We start from the raw sequence: 26,222 nt of genomic DNA, 5'->3' as shown, positions 1-26,222 counted from the left end.
ACGGGAACAGCCGCGGTGGCGTATGAATGTGTAAAAGCGCTTTTAGTAGTCAGAAGATTAGAAAAGAAATAAACTGTTCATGTGATTTTATACATGTTTGTAATGTTGTGAAATTCATGCAAAATAATGGTGATAATCGTGAAACCGGGATTATTCCTCAGACTATAACTGGAACATCTGACAAGAATCCAGCAGTAGCAGCAGTTCATCCTCTGTGGATCATCAGGACACATCTGCTCCTCTCTGCACCACCGACGTCCTGATCGCTCACATTCTTTCAGAGATCACCACTGCAAGCTAATGAGAGAAGAAGAGAGATCACAGAAATCATAAATCATTTTCTACACAGGCTCCCGTCATCACCTGTAAATCATCAGATTCCCCCATAGCGCTTCAACAGTCTTTGTTAGATGGAAACCTGAGCAGAAAACATTTGTTCAGAAAGAGATGGACTTCAGAAAGAAGCTCCATGACAGGACATGAGGAAAATACAGAGAAAGATCGGTTCACATCAGCTCCACAGCTGACTGTCTGATGGTCTTACTGAAACTGGGCTCAGAGACTCGGACATGGACTTCACTTTGAATGTAAGCCGCTTCGTTGCTTCTTCAGACCGGATGGTGACAGTGAAGTGAAATAAATCAGTGGGAGGAGAGTTATGCTTGTTGATCAATCACTGTGGTGCAGTTCTGTTACTGTGAGGAAGGGACTGTGTCTGACTTTCCTAAAATAATTGACATGTTTTTACATCCACCTCAAAGCGTTCACCGAATGAGCTGCTAACGGTCTTCCAGAGACAGAAGTTTCAACACATCTCTCTTCATGCTCTGAAGATCAGGTCTTTGTAATCCCTGCAATCTGGACAAAACTAGAAAGAGTTCTTAATAAGCAGCTTGACAAGTGGAAAAAAAAGCTGGTTCTGTTTTAGGCAGGCGGAGAGACGTGTGGAGGAGAGGACAGATTATATTGGACAACATTAGCCATCCTCTCCATGACATCATGGCAGACCAGAGAAGTCGCTGCAGTGGACGGTTTATTTCACTGCCCTGCAGGACTGAGAGGTTCAGGAGATCCTTTGTACCCACAGACATTAGGCTTCATAACACACAGGCCAACAGTAGCAGCTCATGACTGTAGCTGTGGGTTAACCGTCACTGCCTGCCTTTCCTCCTCTTTCTCCTGAACACTCTCTCACCCCGGGGATTGGTGCAATAATAAGAACTATTTAGGACTGCAGAGACTTTTAGTGTTTTAATGATCTGTTCATTTAATCTATGCAGCTTTTGATTACTCCGGACTTTGTTTGGAGTCCTGTTTTTAAAATTAACATCGTCTTCTTTACTGTTTGTTCAATGTTTTAACTTCAATGTGTGAGCTACGGGATACTCCTGAATTTAATCCTGGGGATGAATCAAGTATCTATCTATCTCTCCAATAATATTGCAAAATGCCTCACAAGTTACCAAAATAAAGGTTGTTGTGTCAAGAGGAGTAAAGGTGCTATGAGTGAAATAAATACAACTATGTGACATGTTTCATCAAATAAAGAACCTGTTCAAAAAAGCAAAAATAAAAAACTTTCACAGTAAATGTGCATCAAATACATATGATGAACAGTAAAAAACAAACATGCAACAGAAAGCAAACAGAGGTGCTCCAGGCCTGTAGAGGACACTACTTTGAACCCCCCCTCGGTTACAAAAAAAATGTAATCGATAATCGTTTTGTAGTCCACATTTTTGTAAATGTTTCTTGTTGCATTGTGGGTTCTAGGATAGGCCTAATTCAAAACAGAAAAAAGGAGCACACTCAAACAGAAATAAAACTTCAGGTGCACGAGCGCAAAAAGAAAATAGATGACAAACAAAGCACTGATAAAGGCTCTGTGCTGAAACGTGTCCGTTGTTGATCCGTATGCTGCTACCCTAACAAAAATATCCCTTTAATTGACCCCTTTATGAATTCACAATGAACAAAAAGTCCCAAACAAACGAAATATGCAATATGATCTATGAAAGTTCAGTTCAAATTGTCTTTTTAGTCCACAGAAAAAGAAGGACTTTCACTTTGCGATTACCACTTTACCCTCGCCAAACCAATGACGTTTGATCATCCAGGACAGAGCAGCATAACTAGATGTTTTCCTATATTTTGGAATTTTAGATGATTATTCTTTTAATAACTACAAAATGGAACAACCTTATAGGGAGGAATAGCTCATAGCAGACGGACGAGCGAGATTGAGCGAGTGTGTCATTACGCACAGAGGAGAAAGATGAAACAGACAGACACTTAAATCGTTCACCTGTTCCATTGTAACTTCATTTCCCAGAGTAAAGTGTGCTCTACACTGCAGACTGTAGTCTTTGTTAACAGAATGTTTCTGTCAAAACAGCTTCAACGTGCGATGAGTGTGCATTGATGTCTGCACGTCCGCTCGCCACACTCATTGCTCTAATTATAATAAAGTGTTAAAACGGTCATAAGTTACGCCTGTGTGAATTTTTATTTGAGGTTTGCTGTCTGTTGAAGTAAGACATTTCCTAATTTGAACGATAATACAAAGGCCTCTTTCTAACAATTATTAAAATCCCGAAGATTCAAATTAATCAATAGATACAGTCGGCATTGCGTCATAGTTGGGGGCGGGGCCTCCCGTGGGGGAAAAGAATCACAGAAAAAAAAAGAACTACAAAATGATTACTCGATTACTCGCTTTAACAATGGGAAGAGTAATCGATTAGAGAAAATTTTGCATTTCTGCACCCCTACTTTGAACTACGTTTAAGAAATCATGTCTTTCACAGATTTAATTGTCAAAGGGAGCAATGATGACAGAAGTTTTGAGGTTCACAAGGGACAGATGAACACGTAGCTACTGTAATGTTTACATTTTACTTTCTGTCGTGATGACAACTTTTAGTGACCTGGGTCCTGCACGGTCCTGCACTACGAAACAGGATTTGGGGTTAGAGGTCACTTCTTAACTGGGTATATTGCAACGGGAACTTGCGCTTCACACCTAACCTGCTCAGGAGCAGGTTATGTTCAAGATAAGAGATCAACCGGTGAAAATCTCCGCCCACTGACAAACATATCTCTTGATGGTGGAAGTCTGTGAGCTGATGGAGAGAGAGCGACAAACATGTGTCCCGTATGATTTTACACATAGTCCTTAAAGTGAATGATTATTTGTTACTGATATCCTTTATCCTATAACAGAGACTGAAAAAGCACCGGAGCCTTTGAGTTGTGTTTTTAAGGTGTTAAATTATGAATAGCTTCTCATGGCTTTGAATTATATTTTCATATTAATGTTTAGTGTCTCCATGCCGCTCTGTTTGTTATCGTCAGAGCTGCAGCTGAAATATCATTTTGCAAACTGTTATACTCGCCACATGAAAGAGTCAGAGCAACACATTCAGTTAAGAGAAAAATCAGGAGTTATTATCGTCAGTTCTAAAGTGAACTAACGATGGGAAGAACATATAATAAGCTGTAGTTTGGACATTAATACTCATCAATGTTACTTTTTTTCTGCCAGATGTCCTTCCTGCATTTGTTCCTGCAGCTGTGTAACTTTAGTCTTTGGGAGTCTGTCTGTCTTAAACTTCTTCATATTATTAATATAGTTTGTTCAGAGTTTGTTAGATATGACGATCTGCTGATAGCAGACTCTGTGATGATTGTGATGGGTTATATGACGCTAACTCTGCCCCTTTTATGTGAACGTGCTCTCTGAAACTCTGGGTTTACTTATCAGGTTGATAACCAGCTTCATGTGACTGTTCAGCCCGATATTGTATGTCAGGGTTAATGAAGCCAGGTATGTTGAACTCTCTTTGTAGTATTGACCCAAGAAAAGGATTTCTCCGACAGAAAACAAGAATTTCAATATATGTATGACCTGATATGTGGAGGGTTTACTAAAGAACATCAGAGAGACTGACCTCAGAGTCTCCAGTCGATAGTTTGGATTCTTCTCAAGGTCACACAGCAGCTTCACTCCTGAATCGTGCAGCTTGTTCCCTCTCAGGTCCAGCTTTCTGAGATGGGAGGGGTTGGACTTCAGAGCTGAGGCCAGAGAAGAACAACTGATCTCTGACAAACTGCAGCCCCTCAATCTGAATAAAGAAAAGAAGATAAATAAAAATAATGTATAATCCACTCACATGTGTTCAGGTTGTAATGAGTATCTCAACATCACTTTGTCCTGATGAATAAAGTTTTCTCTAAATGATTAGAGGATAATTTCTGATTGTGTATTCACTAAATCTAAATCCTCCAAATGTCAGCACAACATTCATACAGCTGTTCATGTGCACAGATGAATAACAGTCAGATGTCCCGTCATTATTGGATCTGTTACTAAAGGACAGTTCATGGAGGTTTGTCAGAGTCGTCTCTACAATCCTAAATGTCTTTGTGCTGCTCTTCACTGTATCTGTGAATTTCATATTGAGCTTGTTTGGATGTTAAAGGTGATGAGAGGCTCATTAACTGTTTGTGATCATCACCAAACATTCTTTACACCTGTGAGCCGTACAGGAAGCTTTTCTTAGATCAGAGGCATGACCGTCTAACAATCTAATGAGTCATGAAGGCAGGCAGGAAAAACACAACATGACACCCAGAAACAAATGATTAGCAGACCCTCTTCAGTGGACTCAGGAGGTCAGTGGGGGCTGGGAGCAGAGCTCCTGCTAATGCTAGCTTGTTTGATGGTGCTCAGCTTGTTTTCAGGTTAGGATTCACACAGTGTTCATCATTCCTGAGGTGTTTAACAGTAGCACAGACTCAAAAAAGGAAAAGGTGTCTGACCTCAGAGTCTCCAGTCTGCAGTTTGGACTTTGCAGATAATCACACAGCAGCTTCACTCCTGAATCCTGCAGCTTCTTGTTATAGTTCAGGTCCAGCTCTCTGAGATGGGAGGGGTTGGACTTCAGAGCTGAGGCCAGAGAAGAACAACTGATCTCTGACAAACGGCCCCAACTCAATCTGAATAAAGAATAAATGAAGAAGAAAAATAATGTATAATCCACTCACATGTGTTCAGATTGTGATGAGTATGTCAGCATCACTTTGTCCTGGTGTATTATGTTTTCTCTAAATGATTAGAGGATCATTTCTGCTTGTGTATTCACTAAATCTAAATCCTCCAAATGTCAGCACAACATTCATACAGCTGTTCATGTGCACAGATGAATAACAGGCTGCTGATCTCAGTCAGCTCTGTGATGTTAGAACATTTATCAAATCAGACATTATTGAATCAAAAGTGTCGAGTGAAACTAGAGTTTGAATTAAAAAAATAATTAATTTAGGGATCAATGATTATGCTATGAAAAAAGTAGGAAAAGTAACAGACATGTAAAGACATGCAATTTAAAAAGTCAGTGTAAAATTGTAAACAGTTGAATCAAGACAAAACTGATCATATTACATCAGCATATAGAGTTAGACTACAAACAGCCAATCATGTCGCGGGGATATGGGTAGGCCAGCTTACAGACCTCAGGAGCTGAAAGGAAACAGCCAAAGTTGGCGGTAGCGACGCTGGCGAAAACACCGAACCTACCAGCTCAAAGCAGGAGAAAACATCCTCGACAACACAACAAGAAAGGCTGCTTAACTTTCAGAGTTAGGGACATATTGGCTCTTTACAGTCCGACAAAAAACAGAGTAAAGTTCTCTGTTAACTGTGCCGAAGTGCAGCTAAAACCGCGACACCACAAACCTATTCCCCCATTGGAAACAATATGACCCGTTAGAACACAACACACCGAAGGAAATAAATGTCCAAATGTCATAAAAGAGTGTTAGTGTGGACCGTATTGTAAATAATATAAACTGTCTATGCATGGTGTGTGGACCCCAGCAGCAAACTGTCATATCAGCGTTTTCCAGCTCCGTACTCTGAGCTTATGATGGTGAAATAACTCTGTTTAATTACAATTCATCATGTTCTGACAATAAAGTATAATTAAACCATAATTAACCATCTGGTTTCTTCAACTTTCACTCAGGAGCAAAAATCAGCAATAATGATTGACAATTATCGTGATAATTATCGATATCGACTGATATGAAATAACATTTTTTGTCATATCGCCCAGGCCTACCCTTAATACATTATGATTGCAAGACTATTTTTATTGTTTGCTTAAAATAGTAAATGAACAGGTGAAGTAATAAATGGGTTAGATTAGGAAAAACACAGTAGTCAAACGATACACGAAAGGAATTAATCCAGAAATCTGTGAACTGTGCAGCATTGAGAAGCTATGAATTCAAAGAGGTAGTTGGTAAGAACGCTGAACTTTAGGAACTTTAAAAGACTGTTTGGCGTGGATTACAGCCGCAGCGCTGCCCGCTTAGGCAAGCGCTGACTTTGTTTGGGTTTTGATAGTGGGGCTCTTTATTTCTATATAAAGTGTTTGACTGTTTGTTTATGCGCTACTGTGGGATTAATTTAATATATTAAGCGCTGTTGATAAACTGTCGCGGAAGCACAGGGGGATGAAGGACTTTTAAGTTAATCGATTGATTGATGTGATTGCTTGAGTGGGCATATCTTTGTCACAAGTGGGTGAAAGTAAGTATAAAGTGAGAGGTTTGCAAAAAATACATGAAGTTTAAAACAGATAAATAGAATATTTATTTGATAAAAGTCAATAAATATGTTAAAATGCAGAATATAAAAATGTGTTTAAAATGCAATAGATATGTTAATAAGTGTAAAAGATTGGTTAAAAGCAGCAGTTAAACATTAATTTAATGAGGAAAATTTACATTAATTTAGCATGTGTGTTTGGAATGTTAAAGCTGTTTGTTTGCATTAATTACATGTCAACATGTTAGATTTTATTTTTTTATTTTTCTTCTTTCAAAGGTTTTTCTTCTAAACTGAAAACTAAACCTAAACTAAATCTCAAAATAAAAGGAACCAAAGGGAAGTGTTTGAGTGGAGTCCAGTCTTTTGGGTAGACATTATTCATTTCAAGTAGTGATGGGAAAAGCAGTTATTTTCAGTGTACTGAATCAGTAGAATCAGTTCAGTAAAGTGATTCGTTCAAAAGATTCATTCACCGAATCATTCAGTACTTCTCCGCAGGTCTGTCTGTGAATCAGAATTTAATAAGCTGAAACACGGCCGAACGTTTAGCTCTGCTCGCGATCGTACTGAGAATAGCTGGTGGTGAATAATAAACCAATGAGCTGAGAATTTAGTTGGATAAAGTTACAGTTTGCAAAGCTAAAACAATCACATTTATTTTCCCCGACCGTTCTGTTCAATACGTTCAGTACACGTTCAGTTCGTTCACTGAACGAGAGATCCGCCCTTTCTCTCAGTTCGTTCAGTGAACGTGATTCACGTCGGAGCTCTCGTTCAGTTCGTTCAGTGATTCACGTCGGGGCTCTCGTTCAGTTCGTTCAGTGAACGTGATTCACGTCGGAGCTCTCGTTCAGTTCATTCAGTGATTCACGTCGGGGCTCTCGTTCTGAACGAGAGCTGCGCCTCCGAGTCACTCTCTTCCTCTCAGTACGTTCAGTGAACGAAACACTGACTGAACGTGAACGACCGAGACTGTGAGTCACCAGCCTCAGTCTCACACACACACACACACACTGTACTGACTGAGGAGAGGAGGGAGGGCGGGCTTTGAGTGACTCTTACGGTCTAGAGAGAGAGACACGAGACGGGAGAGAGGAGAGCGCAACTGAAGTTGAGAAATGAATGACTCTTTTCAATAAGTGATTCAGTTCAGTTTGTACCCAGATGATTCGTTCGTTTTGAACGAATCGTTCACGAACTACACATCACTACTTTCAAGTTGGGAAGCAGTACAGCACAGGTGAAATTGACAAAAAGTGTTCATGATTTCCATTATTAACAGAACCAGAGGAAACCAGAGGCTTCATGTGCAAGTTTTTTTTTTTTTTTTTACTTTGACAGGATATAGAAACGTTATCAAAACTCAATCTAAACTTGCTCTGAATCAGTGATACTCAACCCGTGGCTCTCAGGCCGCATGTGTCTCTTTTGTGACTAGTTGTGGCTCTTTTAAGACCTAATGGAAGAAAAAACCTGCTCAACTCCCTTTTAACATCAAACAACTGGGTGCTGAATCCCGAAAAAATTTCAAACAAGATTAGAATACAATTTTGTAGTGCTGTCCTTTTTGTTTTTCTCTTCTAAGACCAAGCCTTCTGTTAAAGGTGGAGAAGCTAGTAGCAGGTAGAATTAGCAGAAGTCCCGGGATAGCTGGTTACCATCAGATAGCTGACAGACAACACGGGGGATTTCCACATGGCACTTTTATTCTACAATACTTAATATTGTATGGAGAACACAAAGCCAGGTCTCTAGGGCGCTAAATTCACTCAAACATGAGCAGTAATATAAAGAGGTAACCTGCACCAACTCGTCACTGAGGTTGAGAGCAGAGTTGGAAAGTAGTGAATTACATTTACTCTCGTTACTGTAATTGAGTAGTTTTTTGTGTACTTTTTAAAGTCTTTAAAGTCGTTTTTAAATCTGTAATTGCATTTTTACTTCAGTAGTTCTTTTTTAGTATTGTACTGCGCTAAATTTCTAAGGCGGCGGACGGTGGCCAGCAGCCGCAGCAGCCGAGCTACAATAAAGTTTATAATAATAATAAAGTTTATTTATAAAGCACTTATCAAAACCAACGTTTTACAGAAAAAAGAAAAAATCCCAACAAATACACAACAATAAAATCCTTTTAAAAGCATGAAAAATAAAACAACAGTGCAGCAATCATTCAATAAACAGAGAAAAGAGAAACAACCGAGACAAAGATTGGCTAAAGTTTACAGTAAAACAAATAAAACATCCTGGATGAAACAAGGATTATAAGAAGGCCTTATGATAAAGATGTGTTTTTAAAAGTGATTTAAAAGAAGATACTGATGTAGCTAGTCTGAGATCCTCAGGCAGGTCGTTCCACAGCCGAGGAGCCTGAGCTACAAATGCGCGATCTCCTTTAGTTTTCAAGTTTGAGGTGTGAACAGTAAGGAGGTTCCTGCCTGAGGATCTCAGGTTACGCACTGGCTGGTAAGGGGACAGCAGTTCAGAAATATATTCTGGGGCCAGACCGTGAAGTGCTTTAAAAGTAAGACGTAAAACCTTAAAATCAATCCTAAAAGAAATGGGTAGCCAGTGTAAGGTCAACAGGAGTGATATGTTCTCTCTAATTCGTTTTTGTTAAAAGTCTTGCGGCTGAATTTTGCACGATTTGGAAACAGCTGATTAATTTTTGGTTTACACCTGTTAAAATACCGTTACAATAGTCTAATCTTGAAGAGATAAAAGCATGAATAATTGTTTGTGTGTTGTTAAAAGATAGCATTGATCTTATTCTAGCAATATTCCTGAGGTGGTAATAGCATGACTGGACAATTTGTTTTGTGTGTTTCTCAAAGGTTAGATTGCTATCAAAGGTCACTCCCAGGTTTCTGACATTTTGCTTTACATTAAAGGATAGAGGACCAAGGGAGGAGAGGACATCTGGGTGCAACTTATCACGGCCAATTATTAAAATTTCAGTTGTCAGCGTTTAATTTGAGAAAATTTGATGACATCCATTTCTTAATGTCTGTAAAACAATTTCAGAGGTCTTCTAGGTTTGGAGAAGCCCTTTGGTCAATTGGGAGATACAGCTGTGTGTCATCAGCGTAGCAGTGAAACTGAATGTTGTGTCTTTGTATAATTTGGCCAAGAGGGAGCATAGAGGGAGAATAAAATTGGTCCCAATATCGACCCTTGGGGGACTCCACAGTTCACTGTGGAGTGAGGGGAAGCGTGTTCATCAATAGACACAAAAAAATTCCGATCTAATAAATAAGAGTAAAACCACTTCAGAGCTGTCCCAGATAAACCAACCCAGTGCTGAAGCCTCTCAATAAGAATTTTATGGTCCACTGTATCAAATGCTGCACTTAAATCAAGCAGTACAAGGACAGAGCATACACTAGTATCAGCCATTCTTAAAATATAATTTGTTACTCTAATAAGCACAGTCTCAGTACTATGTTTTTGTCTGAAACCAGACTGGAACTTTTCATGAATGTCATTATTTTTCAGTACTTCAAGCAGTTGCATTGCGATAGTTTTTTCCCAAATTTTTGCAATAAATGGTAACTTTGAGATTGGTCTGTAGTTGCTGCAGTCAGATGGATCGAGGCCAGGTTTTTTAATAAGTGGCTGAACACAGGCAGTTTTCAAGTATTGTGGGACATGACCAGAGGATAGGGAACTATTAACTATTGAAAGTAGCCAGGATGCTGTCACATCCATTAGTTCCAAGAAGTGCTTAGGGGGCAGTACATCAACAGGGCTTGTAGACCGCTTTAGCTGTGCAATTGTAGTCATAAGATCATTAAAAGAAACTGGTACAAAACGGTTGGGACAGGGGACATCAATAAAAGAATCAGGGGCTATTATTGTTGATTGTATATCACTGATTTTATCATTAAAGAAGTTTAAAAATTTAAGACATTCTTCGGATGAATTACCTTGAAAACGTACAGGATTTAAAAGCTGGTCTACTGTGTTAAAAAGGGCTCTGGGGCTGTGTTTATTAGTATGGATTAAAACAGAGAAATAGTTGGTTCTTGCATTAAAATAGATCATACATGCTTTCATTTCTTGGTAATGTACCTCAAGTTTTGTCTTCCTCCATCTCCGCTCTACCTTTCTGCATTCTCTCTTGTACTTGCGAACATCACTGTTGATCCAGGGTACCAACTTTATTTTATGCATAGTTTTAGTCTTAAGAGGCGCAACATAATTTAAGGTGGATGTACAGAGTAGGTTAAAATCATTCATTAGAGTCTCTGTGTCTGAGTAATTCTGTCAGGAAAACTGGATACAAATTTTGGGACCATTTCTTCATTAAAAATGCGAGACCGTTTTGCTTCTGTCTTTTTCTCCAATTCGGTTGAGATAATGCTGTCAAATAAAAGACACGAGTGATCTGATATGAACAGGTCAGTCATGCATAGAGTGTTTAGACTCAAACCACAGGTAAAAACCAGATCCAAGGTATGTCCACGGTTACGTGTAGGCCCATGGACATGCTGCTTTAAACCAAAAGAATCAGCTGCGTTAATAAAGTCTTTTGCAAAAGAATCAGAAGGGTTGTCGACATGAATATTGAAATCACCAGCTAAAATAATTCTATCACAGGCAAGAACTAAAGATGATAGCAGATCTGAGAATCCAGATAAAAAGTCTGATGAATGTCGAGGAGGGCGATAAATAATTGCACATAGGGTGGGTGTCCCACACCTAATTATAAAAACAAGAGCCTCAAAGCTTCTGACATCAGCCACCTTTATAGGGTAGCATTTGAACTTTTTGTTAAATACTGCAGCCACTCCTCCACCACGCCCATTCAATCTAGGCAGATTAAAACAATCATACTCTGGGGGGCATAATTCACAAATGTGAGAGGTATCCCCGGGTTTTAGCCATGTCTCTGTTATAAACATGAAATCAACATTGTTGGAACTTATAAAATCATTTAGAATAAAAGTCTTGCTTGAGATAGCCCTGACATTTAAAAGACCAAACTTAACTGAGATAGGAGGAGATGAAATTGAAGTTGTGGGTTGCTTGCTGATATTTATTAAATTCAAAGGAACAGAAAATCTTTTAACTCTCACAGAGAAGTTCCTTTTACTAATTTTGACAGGAATATTAAAAATATCACTATCAATTTATATTTCTGAGAGAAACGAGGACAACAGTCGTGTGCAAGAATGTGCAGCAGCAGCATCAGCACAGCGAGAAGAGCTGTCAGCCTGAGACTCATCAGTGTGTCTCACCAGCAGCTCTCTCCCATTCACAGCATGCCTTTCCTGTCACATCTTTATGACAAAAAGTGAAAAAAAAAAACACATTAACTTCCTTTTACTGCATATAAGAGATTTTCTTTAGTATTGTTAGTAACCTTCAGAGCGCTGGAATTATCTGCCTCATGTTGAGAAACATAAAGAATTATTGTAGAGATATTCTCACTTAGCTCGGAAACTTTTACATGATATCGCAGGTCTAAATGAATAAAATAAAGATGCATGTGTCTCCACTGTTAGAGTAATTCATTTGTTTCACTGTCATCATTTTCTCATTGAATCTTCAGCAGGATGACGCTGAGTATTGTGGGCTCAACATCCAGCTGACAGTCATCACACTCTCTTCTCTCTTCATACTAACAACAAAAACAGAGAGAATACTCTTTAACAACATGCTGATTACTACACAGAGTTTAAATAATATCAGGAGGTAGTTCCAGATTCGTGGTGTTGTTTTTCTATTCCAAAAGGTTGTGGTCCAACACATAACTTATTCAAAAGGAAAGGTTATTAGTGCCAGGAAAAGGGAAACAAGATTTATATTTTGGATATTGAAATCTGGATTTTGACATTCTTCCTACTCTAGTGTAGATTTTCTTATTCCTCCCACTGATACTGAGTCTTTCTGTGTTTTGGACATGCAGACTTTAATCTCAAAACAAGAACAGAAAATCAGGTCTCGCCTCTGAACTTTGTCTTGTTGCCTTGTACATGAAACAAATCTAAATATTATAAACATTTTAACATAATTCTTAAAATGCAAAAATAAAAATCATCCCTCTCCGCTCTTTGTCTTCCTCGAGCCTTAACACTTTACCCATGGTTAAAAGCACCTGAATGACCTCATTAAGAAACACATTTAACTGGCTTTTTTTTTTACACTATTATCTAAAGTAATTAAAAATGAACTCAACCTATGTTATATATATGTTTGTTGTTGAATTCTTATAAATATTTCCAACAGTTATCAAAGCCAGAAACGGCCTGCGTCTTTCGTGACAGCTGCCATGTTTATCGTTGCCATGGTAGGTCGGAGGTCCAAATCCAAATGATCTTATATTGTTATTTAAGGGGGAGCTAAAATGATGGGGACTAGGACCTGGGGGACATCATTCAGCAAAAGACTGGTTAGCACGCAGTGGCCGGCAGCCTGAGCTGTTTACAGGTGCGGTCACGCGAGCATGCTGCATGCCACAGGTGACGTTGGCGGCGAGCATCCGCGCACCTGATTTGTTCAAGTGCAACCCGTCCACACCGAAAAGATGCCTCCTACCCCAAAAAACATCAAGATTGTCAACAAATTCTATGCCGTGGGAGTGGCAAACAAGAGAGAGCCAGGTGTTCAGACTGAGCAGTCTGCTGAAACTCTCCATTCCATGCCCTCAGGAGGGAGTTGGTCCAGAAATGAAAACACTACAGCGGGATTGTTTTACAGTTTTAAAAAGGCTTAAAAAGTCCCTCTTCAGTAGCTCAGACTGCTGTTTATGAACATCGTTAGTACCCACGTGGATAATGATTTTATCGGGTTTTGGATATGATCTCATGATTTCGGGAAATTTCTCAATTATATAGAGAACCTTAGCACCGGGGAAGGACAGCGTATGAGCCCCTTCTATTCTCACGTTCCTTACAATTGAATCACCAGAGGAGCTTTAGGGGGTTTGTGAGGGCGAAAGGCCTTTGAGTCCGCTCTGGTCCTGCACGGACCCACAGAGCCCGCACTGACCTGCTCGCCCCCACCGGAACGTGGACAGGGGGTGTGTTGTTTTGAGCTTTCCCTCTGTTTTTGGGCTTGGACCGGAGAATTTGTTCCAGGACGAGGCGTAAAGTGCATGAATCCGGGTCGGGAAGGGGGTGCAATTCTCTGAGACAAACAGCCCGTGGTAGAGCCAGAGGTCCTGGAGAAAGCCGCAGAGGAAGACTGGAGCAACAGGTGGGCATCTGACCCTGGAGAGGAAGAAGGGAGTGGGGGGAAATCCCGTTCATCCAGGATAGAAAACTTGTTTTCCAGTCGTAGAGACTCCGTTTGAAGGGGATGAAGTTTAGCACTATTTTTTCCTTTGCTGGCAACGATCCATGGCTCCTTTGGCTCCTTTCGGCCAGGAGTAGAGCAAGTCAGTACCTTAGGCTTTGCCCCTCGCTGGGTTCAGTAGTCTACGGCTTGGGCCGTGACAGTATCCAGTTATTATGGAATCCATGATCCGCTCTTCATCTTTGATCTGGTACAATATGGATATCCTCCCTTCCAGTTCGGATATTTTTTGGGTCAAGAGAAGACAGCTATCGCATCTGGATGGTGAGGTTAGTGGCGGCATAGTCCCTTTGGTTTGGTCGTGGTCAGCTTCGGCTGATTAGCTCAGGCTAAAACCAAACCGAGTTGCTTCTAGCAGCAATGTTCTTTCACCCGGCATCCGCGAGCAGGGACCGGCATGTCGGCAGCAGCCGCCTCGCAGCTACATTGTGGCTCGTAGAGATAGCCAAGAACATCCGATTCGACCACAAGACCTTCAAAATCCCCTTCATCCATATCCGTTTGAGTTGAAACATACTTTTTTCGCCATTATCAGCTTTGAAGCTATGCTAACAAGCAATATGGCAGACGTTACGTTTCGATTCTGGGAGTGAGGTCCCACCCACTGATCTGTGATAGGTCTGTAGCTTCAGTGGTCAAAAATATGAAGAACTTGCATTGTAGTTTCACCCCCGCTAACCACAACAGCTGCCGATGACGCAAAATGACAATTTTTGCGTCATCGGAGGCTCCTTATCAGACTTAGAAATACAAATATATCCCAACTTAGGGGAGAATGAGGGCAGGATGCATAACCATTCAAAATACTACCAGGTTTCTAATGATACAAAGCTTAGTGCAAATGGGTGAAGTATCCCTTTAAACTGGTAATTTTACTTGTACTTAAGTAAAATCTTATGAAAGTAATAGTACTTTTACTTGAGTAGATTATTTTAGTACTCTTTCGACCTCTGATTCAGAGTCCTCTCACCATCTTACACACATGAAGATGGATGTCAGAAAATGTAACTACCATTACTGTGCACCATCAATCAAAGGATGTGGGCTGGATTTAAAATAAATACATTTTAATGATAGTGTACAAATTAAAACAACTTGTTCTTGTTTTTTGTGTGTCTATAATTTTCAGTTTACAACTAACCCAAAGACGAAGAGCTCTATTGTTGCTCTATTGTTGCTCTTTAAATTGTTCATTAAAGATGAGACGTTGCATCTCAAGGTGCTAACCTTTAATGAATTCAAACAGTTTCTATTATATATGTATATATATTACAGTCAGTGATCTGACCTCAGAGTCTCCAGCCTGCAGTTTGGCCTTTGCAGATAATCACACAGCAGCTTCACTCCTGAATCCTGCAGCTTCTTGTTGTCGCTCAGGTCCAGCTCTCTGAGATGGGAGGGGTTGGACTTCAGAGCTGAGGCCAGAGAAGAACAGCTGATCTCTGACAAACTGCAGCCACTCAATCTGAATAAAGAAAAGAAGAAGAAGAAAAATAATGTATAATCCACTCACGTGTTTAGGTTGTGATGAGTATCTCAACATCACTTTTCAACATCCTCCAAATGTCAGCACAACATTCATACAGCTGTTCATGTGCACAGATGAATAACAGGCTGCTGAGCTCAGTTAGCTCTGTGATGTTAGTACATTTATCAAATCAGATATTATTGAATAGTAAGTCTTTATGATTTCACTTCTTAACAGAACCAGAGGCTTCATGTGCACGTTGTTTTTAATCTTCATGAAGAGTTAAAAAAAAAGAGTTCTCCACATTATCAGAAATCTCTGCATAAAGATGATTCCTAAATCTGGAATACTTTGACAGGATATAGAAACGTTATCAAAACTCAATCTAAACTTGTTCTAAATGATAAACTCTCTGAATGGTCCCACCGGCCTTTCACTGTAGTTGCTGACCACTGTGGAATTTTACATTTAATTTTCCACAAACACACGTAAGTTTACATTTTGATCTCTGTAGGCTTTTTTATTTTTTTCATTTGTGTGAGGGTAAATAGGCTCTAACCAAACAGGGAGGGGGAGGGGGGCAGCAGGTGTTGTTACATCTTATAAGCTGCTACTGGATGCTTCAATTTCCGTTAGGATGAATTAAGTATTTAAAGAATTAAATTAAGTATCTATCTATCTTGCCTGAACGTAAATGTATTAATAAATTAGTAATGAAAGGTGAGATTATTTGTGCAGCACATTTCATACAGAGGCAATTTAAAGTGCATTAAAGTAGATGGATGGATGAATACCGTCTCTCACTGTCTTACTCACATGTATGATAGTCAGAGATCAATGACTCTTTATATCACACACCCAGAACACAACAGATGATGGACTGATGGAGCACAATGTTGAGTCTGTGAATACAGATAACTATCCCATCACATATTTAATTTCGCCTTTGAGTCACTCTACATACTGTTCAGACATTTGGAAGGATCGACATGAACTAAATACATTTCCTCAGATTTAATACAGGATACGACTAAAAATGTAACTACCAATACTGTGCAACATCAATCAAAGGATGTGGGTTGGATTTAAAATAAATAAATATTAACTATAAAATACAAATGAATACCTGTTCTTGTTCTTGTTTCAATTTGCTTGTTCTAAAAATAACACAAAGATGAAACGCTTTATTGTTGCTTTTTAGTAATTGTAAGTATGTCTGTTAAGTAATGCTGTTTTGGATGTTTGTGTATTACTTCATATTTGTGTTAGGACCCCCTTAAAGATGAGATGATGCATCTCAAGCTGCTGACCTTTCATAAATTCAAATTCAGTTTTTATTATATGTTACAGTCAGTGATCTGACCTCAGAGTCTCAAGTCTGCAGTTTGGACTCTCCAGTCCAGCCGATAGCTTCACCCCTGAATCCTGCAGGTCGTAGTTGTCACTCAGGTCCAGCTCTCTGAGATGGGAGGGGTTGGACTTCAGAGCGGAGGCCACGACGTCACAGTGAGTCCCTGATAGTCCACAGAGAGAAAGTCTGTTGTGACGCATATGATAGAGAAATATTACTTATAAAGAAAGCGATTTATATATAATTTATTGATATTTATTATCTTGATGATTAAACAGTTTGACATGTCCTGTTTTGTCTTAACTTTACACATCAGTGAAATCTTTAACTGACACAAAACTTAAAGTAAATGGTCTTATATAGCTTATATAGCACTTTTCTAGTCTTCTGAATACTCAAAGCACACCGCATGTCTCGCCTACACAGTCACACACTGATGGCAGAGGTTGCTATGTAGGGAGACCATCAGAAGTAACTAATCCCATTCATACGCCGCCGCCAAAGCAGCAGGAGCATTTCGATGTTGAGTGTCTTGTCCAAGGACACATCGAACATGTTGATGCAGGAGCTGGGGATCGAACCCTCAACCTTCCAGTTGAGGGACAACGACTCTACCACTGATCCACAGCCACACAAGTCTCATCACTCGTTTTCAAACCTGCACATTTTTTTATCTTTCAATCATTTACTAAATGTTGCAGATGAATGGAAACAAATGTAGTTCTATTTCACCCTTCCTGACTGCAAGGCAGTTCTTGATTTTTACATCAATCGATTTTTTTTCCAAACCTCTACTTCTCACTGAATATCTCATCTTGCGCAAGCGCAGGTCGAGTATTTATACCAAAAAAGTAACGTCTGACCTCTGATGACCCCCGTATAACTACCGGTGTCATCTGAGCGCTCATTCCCTATCATCTTCTCGCTTACACAGGTCACTGTAGTAGCATTGAGTTGATCGAATAGCATCGCATAACTTAACTTTAACAAGAAAGTGTTGCCTGAAGCCTTGTGACCATTTGGTCTGAGCAGCGGATTGTAAGCCCCCCAAAGGCTTGTGCTCCCGCTCGTGCTAACATGAGCACGTTCGCTCTGTGTTAGCTTATATACTGGTTAAAGTGTTGGTGAAGAGAGTGCTTTCTCTCCCCTCTTGCCATAGTAGTGTAATATTCATTTTGCCTCACGTTCTCACACTCGGCTGAAGTGCTCTCGCTCAGGCTAACTTTAGCTAGACTATCGCCACTTGCTGATTTGGATATTTCAGTCAGTGGAGTGCTCTTGCTCTGCCAGACTCACTAGTCCACTGTATCGGACATAGCCGCTAGGAGGAATTCTCATAACTGTGCTAACTATATGGCCCTGTTCAATCCTGAGGATTGCCACGATCTTTGCCCTTGATGCCTTGGTATTGAACATCTGAAGGAGGGTCTCTCAGAGGACCCGTGCATTAACTGCAGCTTCATGCCTTGCGCATCTGATATCTCCCTTTTCAGGGATCAACACTATCAGCCATTTCAGTCAGTTCTTAGGGGATTTCCTCCTGAATTTGTTCACAAAAAAAACTATCAATATTTTTGAACTCAGGGCAAAAAAAATAAAAAAATATGACTGACTATTTCTCCTGAACATTAACAGTGGAAGACTATTTGGGGAACAGTGAGGATTTTGTTTAGTTTTAGAATAGAAGTAAATAAGTACATGAAACTGATTTATAATACTCTGGACTTACTTTGCCGTCCTGCAGTTCCTCACAGCTGGAATCAGTCTCAATCGTCCCTGGCCCGATGTCTTGTACTTCTTCAGGTCCAACTCATCCAGAACCTCCTCTGACATCTGCAGCATGTAGGCCAGAGCAGAGCAGTGGACCTCAGAGAGTTTCTCCTCTGATCTATTCTCTGACTTCAGGAACTCTTGGATCTCCTGATGGACTGAGAGGTCGTTCATCTCTGTCAGACAGTGGAAGATGTTGATGCTTCTGTCGGGAGAGATTTTGTAACTGTTCATCTCCTTCAGGTTGTTGATGACTTTCTTGATCATTTCTGGACTGTTGTCTGTCTGACCCAGCAGGGTTCCTAAGAGTCTCTGGTTTGACTTCAGAGACAGTCCATGAAGGAAGCGAACAAAAAGATCCAGGTGACCTTTTTTATGTTTCATGGATTTCTCCATGGCTCTACCGAGAAAGACTTTTAAAGAAGTGTAGTTGTTGTCATTGTCGTTTTTGCCATTACCGTCATGGCCGTAGTCTTTGCTGTCATAGTAGTCTTCGCTGTCATCGCCGTCGCTGTCGTCGCCGTCGCTGTCGTCACCGTAGTTGTCGTCGCCGTAGTTGTCGTCGCCGTAGTCGCCGCCACTGTTGTCGCCGTAGTTGTCATCGCCATCGCCGTAGTTGTCATCGCCATCACTGTAGTTGTCATTGCCGTAGTTGTCATTGCTGTAGTCGCTGTTGTCGCGGCTGTCGTCGCCGTCACTGTTGTCGCCGTAGTTGTCGTCGCCGTAGTTGTCATCGCCATCGCCGTAGTTGTCTTCACCTAAGACATCGTCTTCATCGTCGTCTTCATCGTCGTCTTCATCGTTGTCTTCATCGTCGTCTTCATCGTGTCTAAAATTGTCTTTCCCGTAGCCGTCTTCATCCTCATCTGCATCGTCGTCTATGCTGTAGCCGTAGCTGTCTTCGCTGCCTTTGCCCACGCCGTCTTTGCTGTTGGAGTCGTCTCCACCCTTGTATTCTTTATTATCATCGCCTTCATGTTCACTGTTTTCTTGCTCCAGAAAAGCCTTCAGAACTGTTGTGTTCTTGTTGGTGAAACAGTGGAACATGTAGACTGCAGCCAGAAACTCCTGAACGCTCAGATGAACAAAGCAGTAGACTGTTTTCTGGAAGATCACACACTCTGTTTTGAAGATCTCTGTACAAACTCCTGAGTACACCGAGGCCTCTGTGACATCCAGACCACACCGCTCCAGGTCTTCTTTATAGAACATAATGTTTCCGTCCTCCAGATGTTCAAACGCCAGCCTCCCCAGCTTGAGAAGAATTTCCCTGTCGGCCTCCATCAGCTCATGTGGACATGTCTCTTGTCCCTCATCATACTTGTGCTTCTTCCTCTTTGTCTGAACCAGCAGGAAGTATGAGTACATGTCAGTCAGGGTCTTGGGAAGCTCTCCTCTCTGCTCTGTGCTCATCATGTGCTCCAGAACTGTGGCAGTGATCCAGCAAAAGACTGGGATCAGACACATGATGTGGAGGCTCCTGGATGCCTTGATGTGTGAGATGATTTTGTTGGACAGATCTTCATCGATGAACCTCCTCCTGAAGTACTCCTCCTTCTGGCCGTCAGTGAAACCTCGTACTTCTGTTACCCTGTCAACATATGAAGGAGGGATCTGATTGGCTGCTGCAGGTCGAGAAGTTATCCAGATAAGAGCTGAGGGAAGCAGATTCCCCTTGATGAGGTTTGTGAACAGTGTGTTTAATGATGACTTCTGTGTGACATCAGAAACAACCTCCCTGTTTTTGAAGTCCAATGACAGTCTGCTTTCATCCAGGCCGTCAAAGATGAACAATAGTTTACAGACAGCGAGCGTCTCTGCTCCGACCTTCTGTAATGTTGGATGGAAAACATGGAGCAGCTCAAGAAGACTGTACCGCGTATCTCTGATCAAGTTCAGCTCCCTGAATGAAAGCAGGATCAGCAGACTGATGTATTGGTTCTCTGCGCCCTCTGCCCAGTCCAGAGTGAACTTCTGCACTGAGAAGGTTTTTCCAACACCAGCGATGCCATTTGTCAGAACCACTCTGATGGGTTTCTGTTGGTTGGGTAAGGCTTTAAAGATGTCCTGGCACTTGATTGGAGTCTCATGGAGGGTCTTCTTTTTAGAGTCTGTCTCAATCTGTCTCACCTCATGTTGGGAGTTCACCTCTTCACTCTGCCCCTCTGTGATGTAGAGCTCAGTGTAGATCCTGTTGAGGAGGGTTCTTCTTCCTGTTTCATCACTTCCATCAGTCACACGTTCACATCTCCTCCTCAGACTGACCTTGTGTTCATCTAAAACCTCCTGCAGACCTCTATCTACTGAAAGAGAGAATGATAAATAATGCTTATTATTTTCAAATGTTATTGTAAAAGTAGTAAAAAGAGTTTTAATTTCTATACTTTTTACCAATAAAAGTCCTGTTTCAGGAGGAAGAAGAAAGGTGTACAGTATTACTTTGTTCAGTGCTGCTCTGACTGCCTCTCTGCAGTCCAGCTCCTGTTCTGGGTCTTTTTCCACACTGAGGACAGGGCGAGTCTCCTGGTGAACCATACTGGTCCCAGTATGAGGTGATGCACCGTTTGCAGAACCAGTGTCCACAGCTGATAGAGACGGGATCCTTCAGGATGTCCTGACACACAGGACAGGACAGCTGCTCCTCTATAACATGACTCCTCTTCGTCCCCCTGTGAAGACATGTCTTTAGAACTCAACTGATCGTTGACTGATAGAAATTATGAAGATTTATCAGACATAATCTAAACACTCAGATGATCATAGAGAGCAGGTATTGTCTCCTTTCTTGTTTGTATTCAGCTCATAGTCTGCAGTGAGATGATTGTCTCTTGTGTTTTAACCCTCCTCCGTTCATAAAGACTAAAAAACAACATGTTCTCTTTCACTGTCTTTTCAAACATTAATGATGTGTGCAGTCTTTTTTATTAAATCAGACTGAAGACCATGTGCAGCTTTTTCACTGTCAAAAAATCAAAGAGTCTGATCCTGTCATCGATGTTTCACTGTCACTTCAGACAGCTGAGATCGGTTTAGTCGATCTCTGAACTGAGGTTAGACGTGATGAAACATTTTGAATTACATTGTGGTGGATCAGCAGTATTAGGGCGCACTCACACTAGGCCCAGTTGTCCCAACGACTGACCCACCTCCAGGACTAACCGTTCTTGAGCATGGTTACCTCTTGTGCATAAGGTCTTAATACAACACATGCATGGCTCGACGTGATCATAAAGAGTGATTAATTTACAAGACAGGCAAATTTGAGGAAAAAAAAAATTAGAACACGCACGTCAAAGAACAAGACAGCTACTTTCAGGGCTTAAAGTAAAAAAGAAATCCTGAGCCTGAACTATTTTTATTTTTTTTTGGGGGGGGGGGGGGTTGACTAAGATCTCCCCAAGATAATTTTGAGCCAGATCATTCCTTCATTATGATCAGTTTTTATGCACCAATTTGTGCATTTTCTGCAATATTTTAGAATCTTTATAATGTCTTTTAATAAACGTTTCATGTGTTCATCAGACACATGTTAACACAATGATGAATGCATTTGAAAACATGTGGACTGGAGAGTTGTAGTGTTTTTGCACTTTTCCAGCCCTGCAGAATTTCCAACGTTTTTTTTATACAAGTAGTCTCTGTATAGCTGATATAAAATGTTGTATTAAGTGTGACATTATTTTGGTTTGTTCCGGTGATTTTTTTTCTTTGAATGCCAATTTTAGCCCATCTTTTGTCGGAATCTGATGGTTTTAAAACCGTTTTACCAAACATTTTTATTGAAGAAAACCTGCCCTTAAATCCTTGTGCGAGTGCGCTCGTGGGAGTGACAGCAGTGAAGCTGTCGGCTGTCTTTCCACTGTGACACATAAGCGTGCACAAGCGCTTATGATGTTTTGATGCTGTACGTTTAACTTGACCTTCAAGGGGGGGCGGGGGCCCTTATATAAAGGTAGGGGAAACACTGGGTTATTTGTGCAGCACTTTTCATACAGAGGCAATTCAAAGTGCATTAAATTAGAAAGACACTTTGAAGAGCACAGAATAATATAAAGTGAAATGCACATGAACCTGAAACATGCATAACTTGCACATTTAGTCTGTCAGTATTTTTTCCTTGCCATCTCCCTGGCTTATTATTACAGCAGACGGGGTTGTGAACGGAGATGAAGCAGCGTTTGATACAAAGTAACCGTAGACAATGAAATATCAACGCTGAACAACCTTTTGTGTGTGACTGTTCAGTAGTGTATGTCTTCCTATTTGTATAGCAGGTCTACATGGCACTAAAATGATGCCTTCTTTGGAGTTCACACTTGATCCCGTTTGGATCCCCCTCCACGGTTCAGGCCGCACATGATCCTAGGATCGATGGAAAATGTGTCTTTCTGTTTCTAACATATTGCACTCTCTTTCTGGTAAACACACGGATAATTAAAGTCTCTGTGGCAACTGTTCAGCTCAGAAAATCTGGAAATTTGGATAAATGCAGAAGAATCACATCCCTGAGCGATGTTAATCATAACGGTACGATGACTTACTTTGTGTCTGATGGTCGAGGTTCATCACTGAAAAATGGAGGTTCATCTTTGGACAGATCACTCTTCATAGATACACAGCTGGGTACAGGAGCCTGTCCTCTCTGCCGGCTGAACTGTAATCTTTGAAAACAACATGTTTCGTATTTATAGTCTTATACCACATAAATCTTTAAGTTGTCAGATAACAAAGCCATTTATGAAGCTCTAAACACTGAGGCTGCTTCTGATTATTAGAAGGCTTCACAGTTAATAAATAGAATCTTAGAAATGTTCATTAAAAAAACATCTAAAGTGAAAATAAGTGAGCAAGCCGTCTTACTTTGAGTGTGAGGGTTCAGGTTCATTCTTGAAGCTCATAGGAGGATCCATGGACTTCAGAGACACACAGCTGGGTACAGGAGACTCTGCTCTGTCCTCCTCTTCCTCTAAACGCACATTCATGTTCTGATCTGAAGTCGATCTGAGAGGAAAAACAGTAACACTCACTGCGAGATCAAAACAAACAAGATAAACCATTTTGATCTAACGCCACAGCCAGGACGAACACACACACACACACACAAACTGAATAGTAACTTTAGCTAGGTTATTCAGTCATGAGCAACGACTCGACAAGCAGCAATGACACTTTTAGAATTGTAAAATCTAAGACCAACAGACTGTAATACAAAAAAGTCATAATTTCAATATCAATATTTGTTCTCTATCAGAAACATCAACTTTACAAACACTAGTGACTAGATGGAAATCTGTCTGTAAATAACAAGTTTGCTGTAATCTTCAGATATTTGGGGAAAATATTTTTTTCTTGCATGAGCTTTGCAGATGTTGAAAACGTAACACACAAACCATTCATTTAGCAGATGTGTGTCTGCAGCTGGTCTTTTGTGAATCAGACAAACAACAAATGTGCCGTGTGCAATTAGGAACTATATCTTCAGTTTTTGGACTGAAGCGATCTGGAACAGAGTTTGTCTCAGTTTACAGCTTCAGACTGCAGCAGGCTGTAACATTACTAACTAAAGCTACTGAATGTTGTCACATACAGACACCAGCTGATACCTGCATGACAGCAGACGGGTTGAGAGTGAAAGAGGAAAAGACGAAGCAGCATTTGATACAAAGTAACCGTAGACAATGAAATATCAACGCTTAACGACCTTTGTGTGGGACAGTCCAGTACTGTAATGTCTTCCTATTTGTATAGCGGGTCTACATGGCACTAAAATGATGCCTTCTTTGGAGTTCACACTTGATCCCGTTTGGATCCCTCCCCCACGGTTCAGGCCGCACATGATCCTAGGATCGATGGAAAATGTGTCTTTCTGTTTCTAACATATTGCACTCTCTTTCTGGTAAACACACGGATAATTAAAGTCTCTGTGGCAACTGTTCAGCTCAGAAAATCTGGAAATTTGGATAAATGCAGAAGAATCACATCCCTGAGCGATGTTAATCATAACGGTACGATGACTTACTTTGTGTCTGAGGGTCGAGGTTCGTCACTGAAAAATGGAGGTTCGTCTTTGGACAGATCACTCTTCATAGATACACAGCTGGGTACAGGAGACTGTCCTCTCTGCCGGCTGAACTGTAATCTTTGAAAACAACATGTTTTGTATTTATAGTCTTATACCACATAAATCTTTAAGTTGTCAGATAACAAAGCCATTTATGAAGCTCTAAACACTGAGGCTGCTTCTGATTATCAGAAGGCTTCACAGTTAATAAATAGAATCTTAGAAATGTTCATTAAAAAAACATCTAAAGTGAAAATAAGTGAGCAAGCCGTCTTACTTTGAGTGTGAGGGTTCAGGTTCATTCTTGAAGCTCATAGGAGGATCCATGGACTTCAGAGACACACAGCTGGGTACAGGAGACTCTGCTCTGTCCTCCTCTTCCTCTAAACGCACATTCATGTTCTGATCTGAAGTCGATCTGAGAGGAAAAACAGTAACACTCACTGCGAGATCAAAACAAACAAGATAAACCATTTTGATCTAACGCCACAGCCAGGACGAACACACACACACACACAAACTGAATAGTAACTTTAGCTAGGTTATTCAGTCATGAGCAACGACTCGACAAGCAGCAATGACACTTTTAGAATTGTAAAATCTAAGACCAACAGACTGTAATACAAAAAAGTCATAATTTCAATATCAATATTTGTTCTCTATCAGAAACATCAACTTTACAAACACTAGTGACTAGATGGAAATCTGTCTGTAAATAACAAGTTTGCTGTAATCTTCAGATATTTGGGGAAAATATTTTTTTCTTGCATGAGCTTTGCAGATGTTGAAAACGTAACACACAAACCATTCATTTAGCAGATGTGTGTCTGCAGCTGGTCTTTTGTGAATCAGACAAACAACAAATGTGCCGTGTGCAATTAGGAACTATATCTTCAGTTTTTGGACTGAAGCGATCTGTAACAGAGTTTGTCTCAGTTTACAGCTTCAGACTGCAGCAGGCTGTAACATTACTAACTAAAGCTACTGAATGTTGTCACACACAGACACCAGCTGATACCTGCATGACAGCAGACGGGTTGAGAGTGAAAGAGGAAAAGACGAAGCAGCATTTGATACAAAGTAACCGTAGACAATGAAATATCAACGCTTGGAAATTTGGATAAATGCGGAAGAATCACATCCCTGAGCGATGTTAATCATAACGGTACGATGACTTACTTTGTGTCTGATGGTCGAGGTTCATCACTGAAAAATGGAGGTTCATCTTTGGACAGATCACTCTTCATAGATACACAGCTGGGTACAGGAGCCTGTCCTCTCTGCCGGCTGAACTGTAATCTTTGAAAACAACATGTTTTGTATTTATAGTCTTATACCACATAAATCTTTAAGTTGTCAGATAACAAAGCCATTTATGAAGCTCTAAACACTGAGGCTGCTTCTGATTATTAGAAGGCGTCACAGTTAATAAATAGAATCTTAGAAATGTTCATTAAAAAAACATCTAAAGTGAAAATAAGTGAGCAAGCCGTCTTACTTTGAGTGTGAGGGTTCAGGTTCATTCTTGAAGCTCATAGGAGGATCCATGGACTTCAGAGACACACAGCTGGGTACAGGAGACTCTGCTCTGTCCTCCTCTTCCTCTAAACGCACATTCATGTTCTGATCTGAAGTCGATCTGAGAGGAAAAACAGTAACA

The 26,222-nt window shown here is 40.5% G+C and overlaps 1 protein-coding gene across 4 annotated transcripts; it reads right to left on the bottom strand.

Annotated features, from left to right (window-relative positions):
• Positions 1-26,222, bottom strand: LOC132973869 (uncharacterized). 4 transcript variants are annotated; one of them, XM_061037507.1, is made up of 13 exons: positions 26,061-26,222; positions 25,742-25,861; positions 24,840-24,980; positions 24,521-24,640; positions 23,362-23,502; positions 23,043-23,162; positions 20,941-21,170; positions 18,461-20,804; positions 16,744-16,917; positions 15,201-15,377; positions 4,822-4,998; positions 3,951-4,124; positions 1-297 (listed from the first exon to the last, which is right to left on the bottom strand). In XM_061037507.1, the coding sequence occupies exons 1-13, from the start codon at positions 26,180-26,182 to the stop codon at positions 285-287; spliced, it is 4,053 nt and encodes a 1,350-aa protein (XP_060893490.1). In that variant the 5' UTR covers positions 26,183-26,222; the 3' UTR covers positions 1-284. The 4 variants fall into 4 exon arrangements, with proteins under 4 accessions (XP_060893490.1, XP_060893491.1, XP_060893492.1 ...); XM_061037508.1 differs by having other exon boundaries at positions 2-290; positions 3,947-4,124; XM_061037509.1 differs by lacking the exon at positions 24,521-24,640 and having other exon boundaries at positions 2-297.

This window comes from Labrus mixtus, chromosome 5 (assembly GCF_963584025.1).
Source record: "Labrus mixtus chromosome 5, fLabMix1.1, whole genome shotgun sequence".
Taxonomy (NCBI): Eukaryota; Metazoa; Chordata; class Actinopteri; order Labriformes; family Labridae; genus Labrus; species Labrus mixtus.
This window is presented reverse-complemented; position numbering and strand designations above follow the sequence as displayed.

Coding starts and splice junctions, on each gene's coding strand:
- LOC132973869 (XM_061037507.1), bottom strand. CDS start 26,182: ATGAATGTGCGTTTAGAGGAAGAGGAGGACAGAGCAGAGTCTCCTGTA. Junction 15,378..16,743: donor TGCAGACTTGAGACTCTGAG/GTCAGATCACTG, acceptor TTCTTTATTCAG/ATTGAGTGGCTGCAGTTTGT. Junction 4,125..4,821: donor TGCAGACTGGAGACTCTGAG/GTCAGACACCTT, acceptor TTCTTTATTCAG/ATTGAGGGGCTGCAGTTTGT.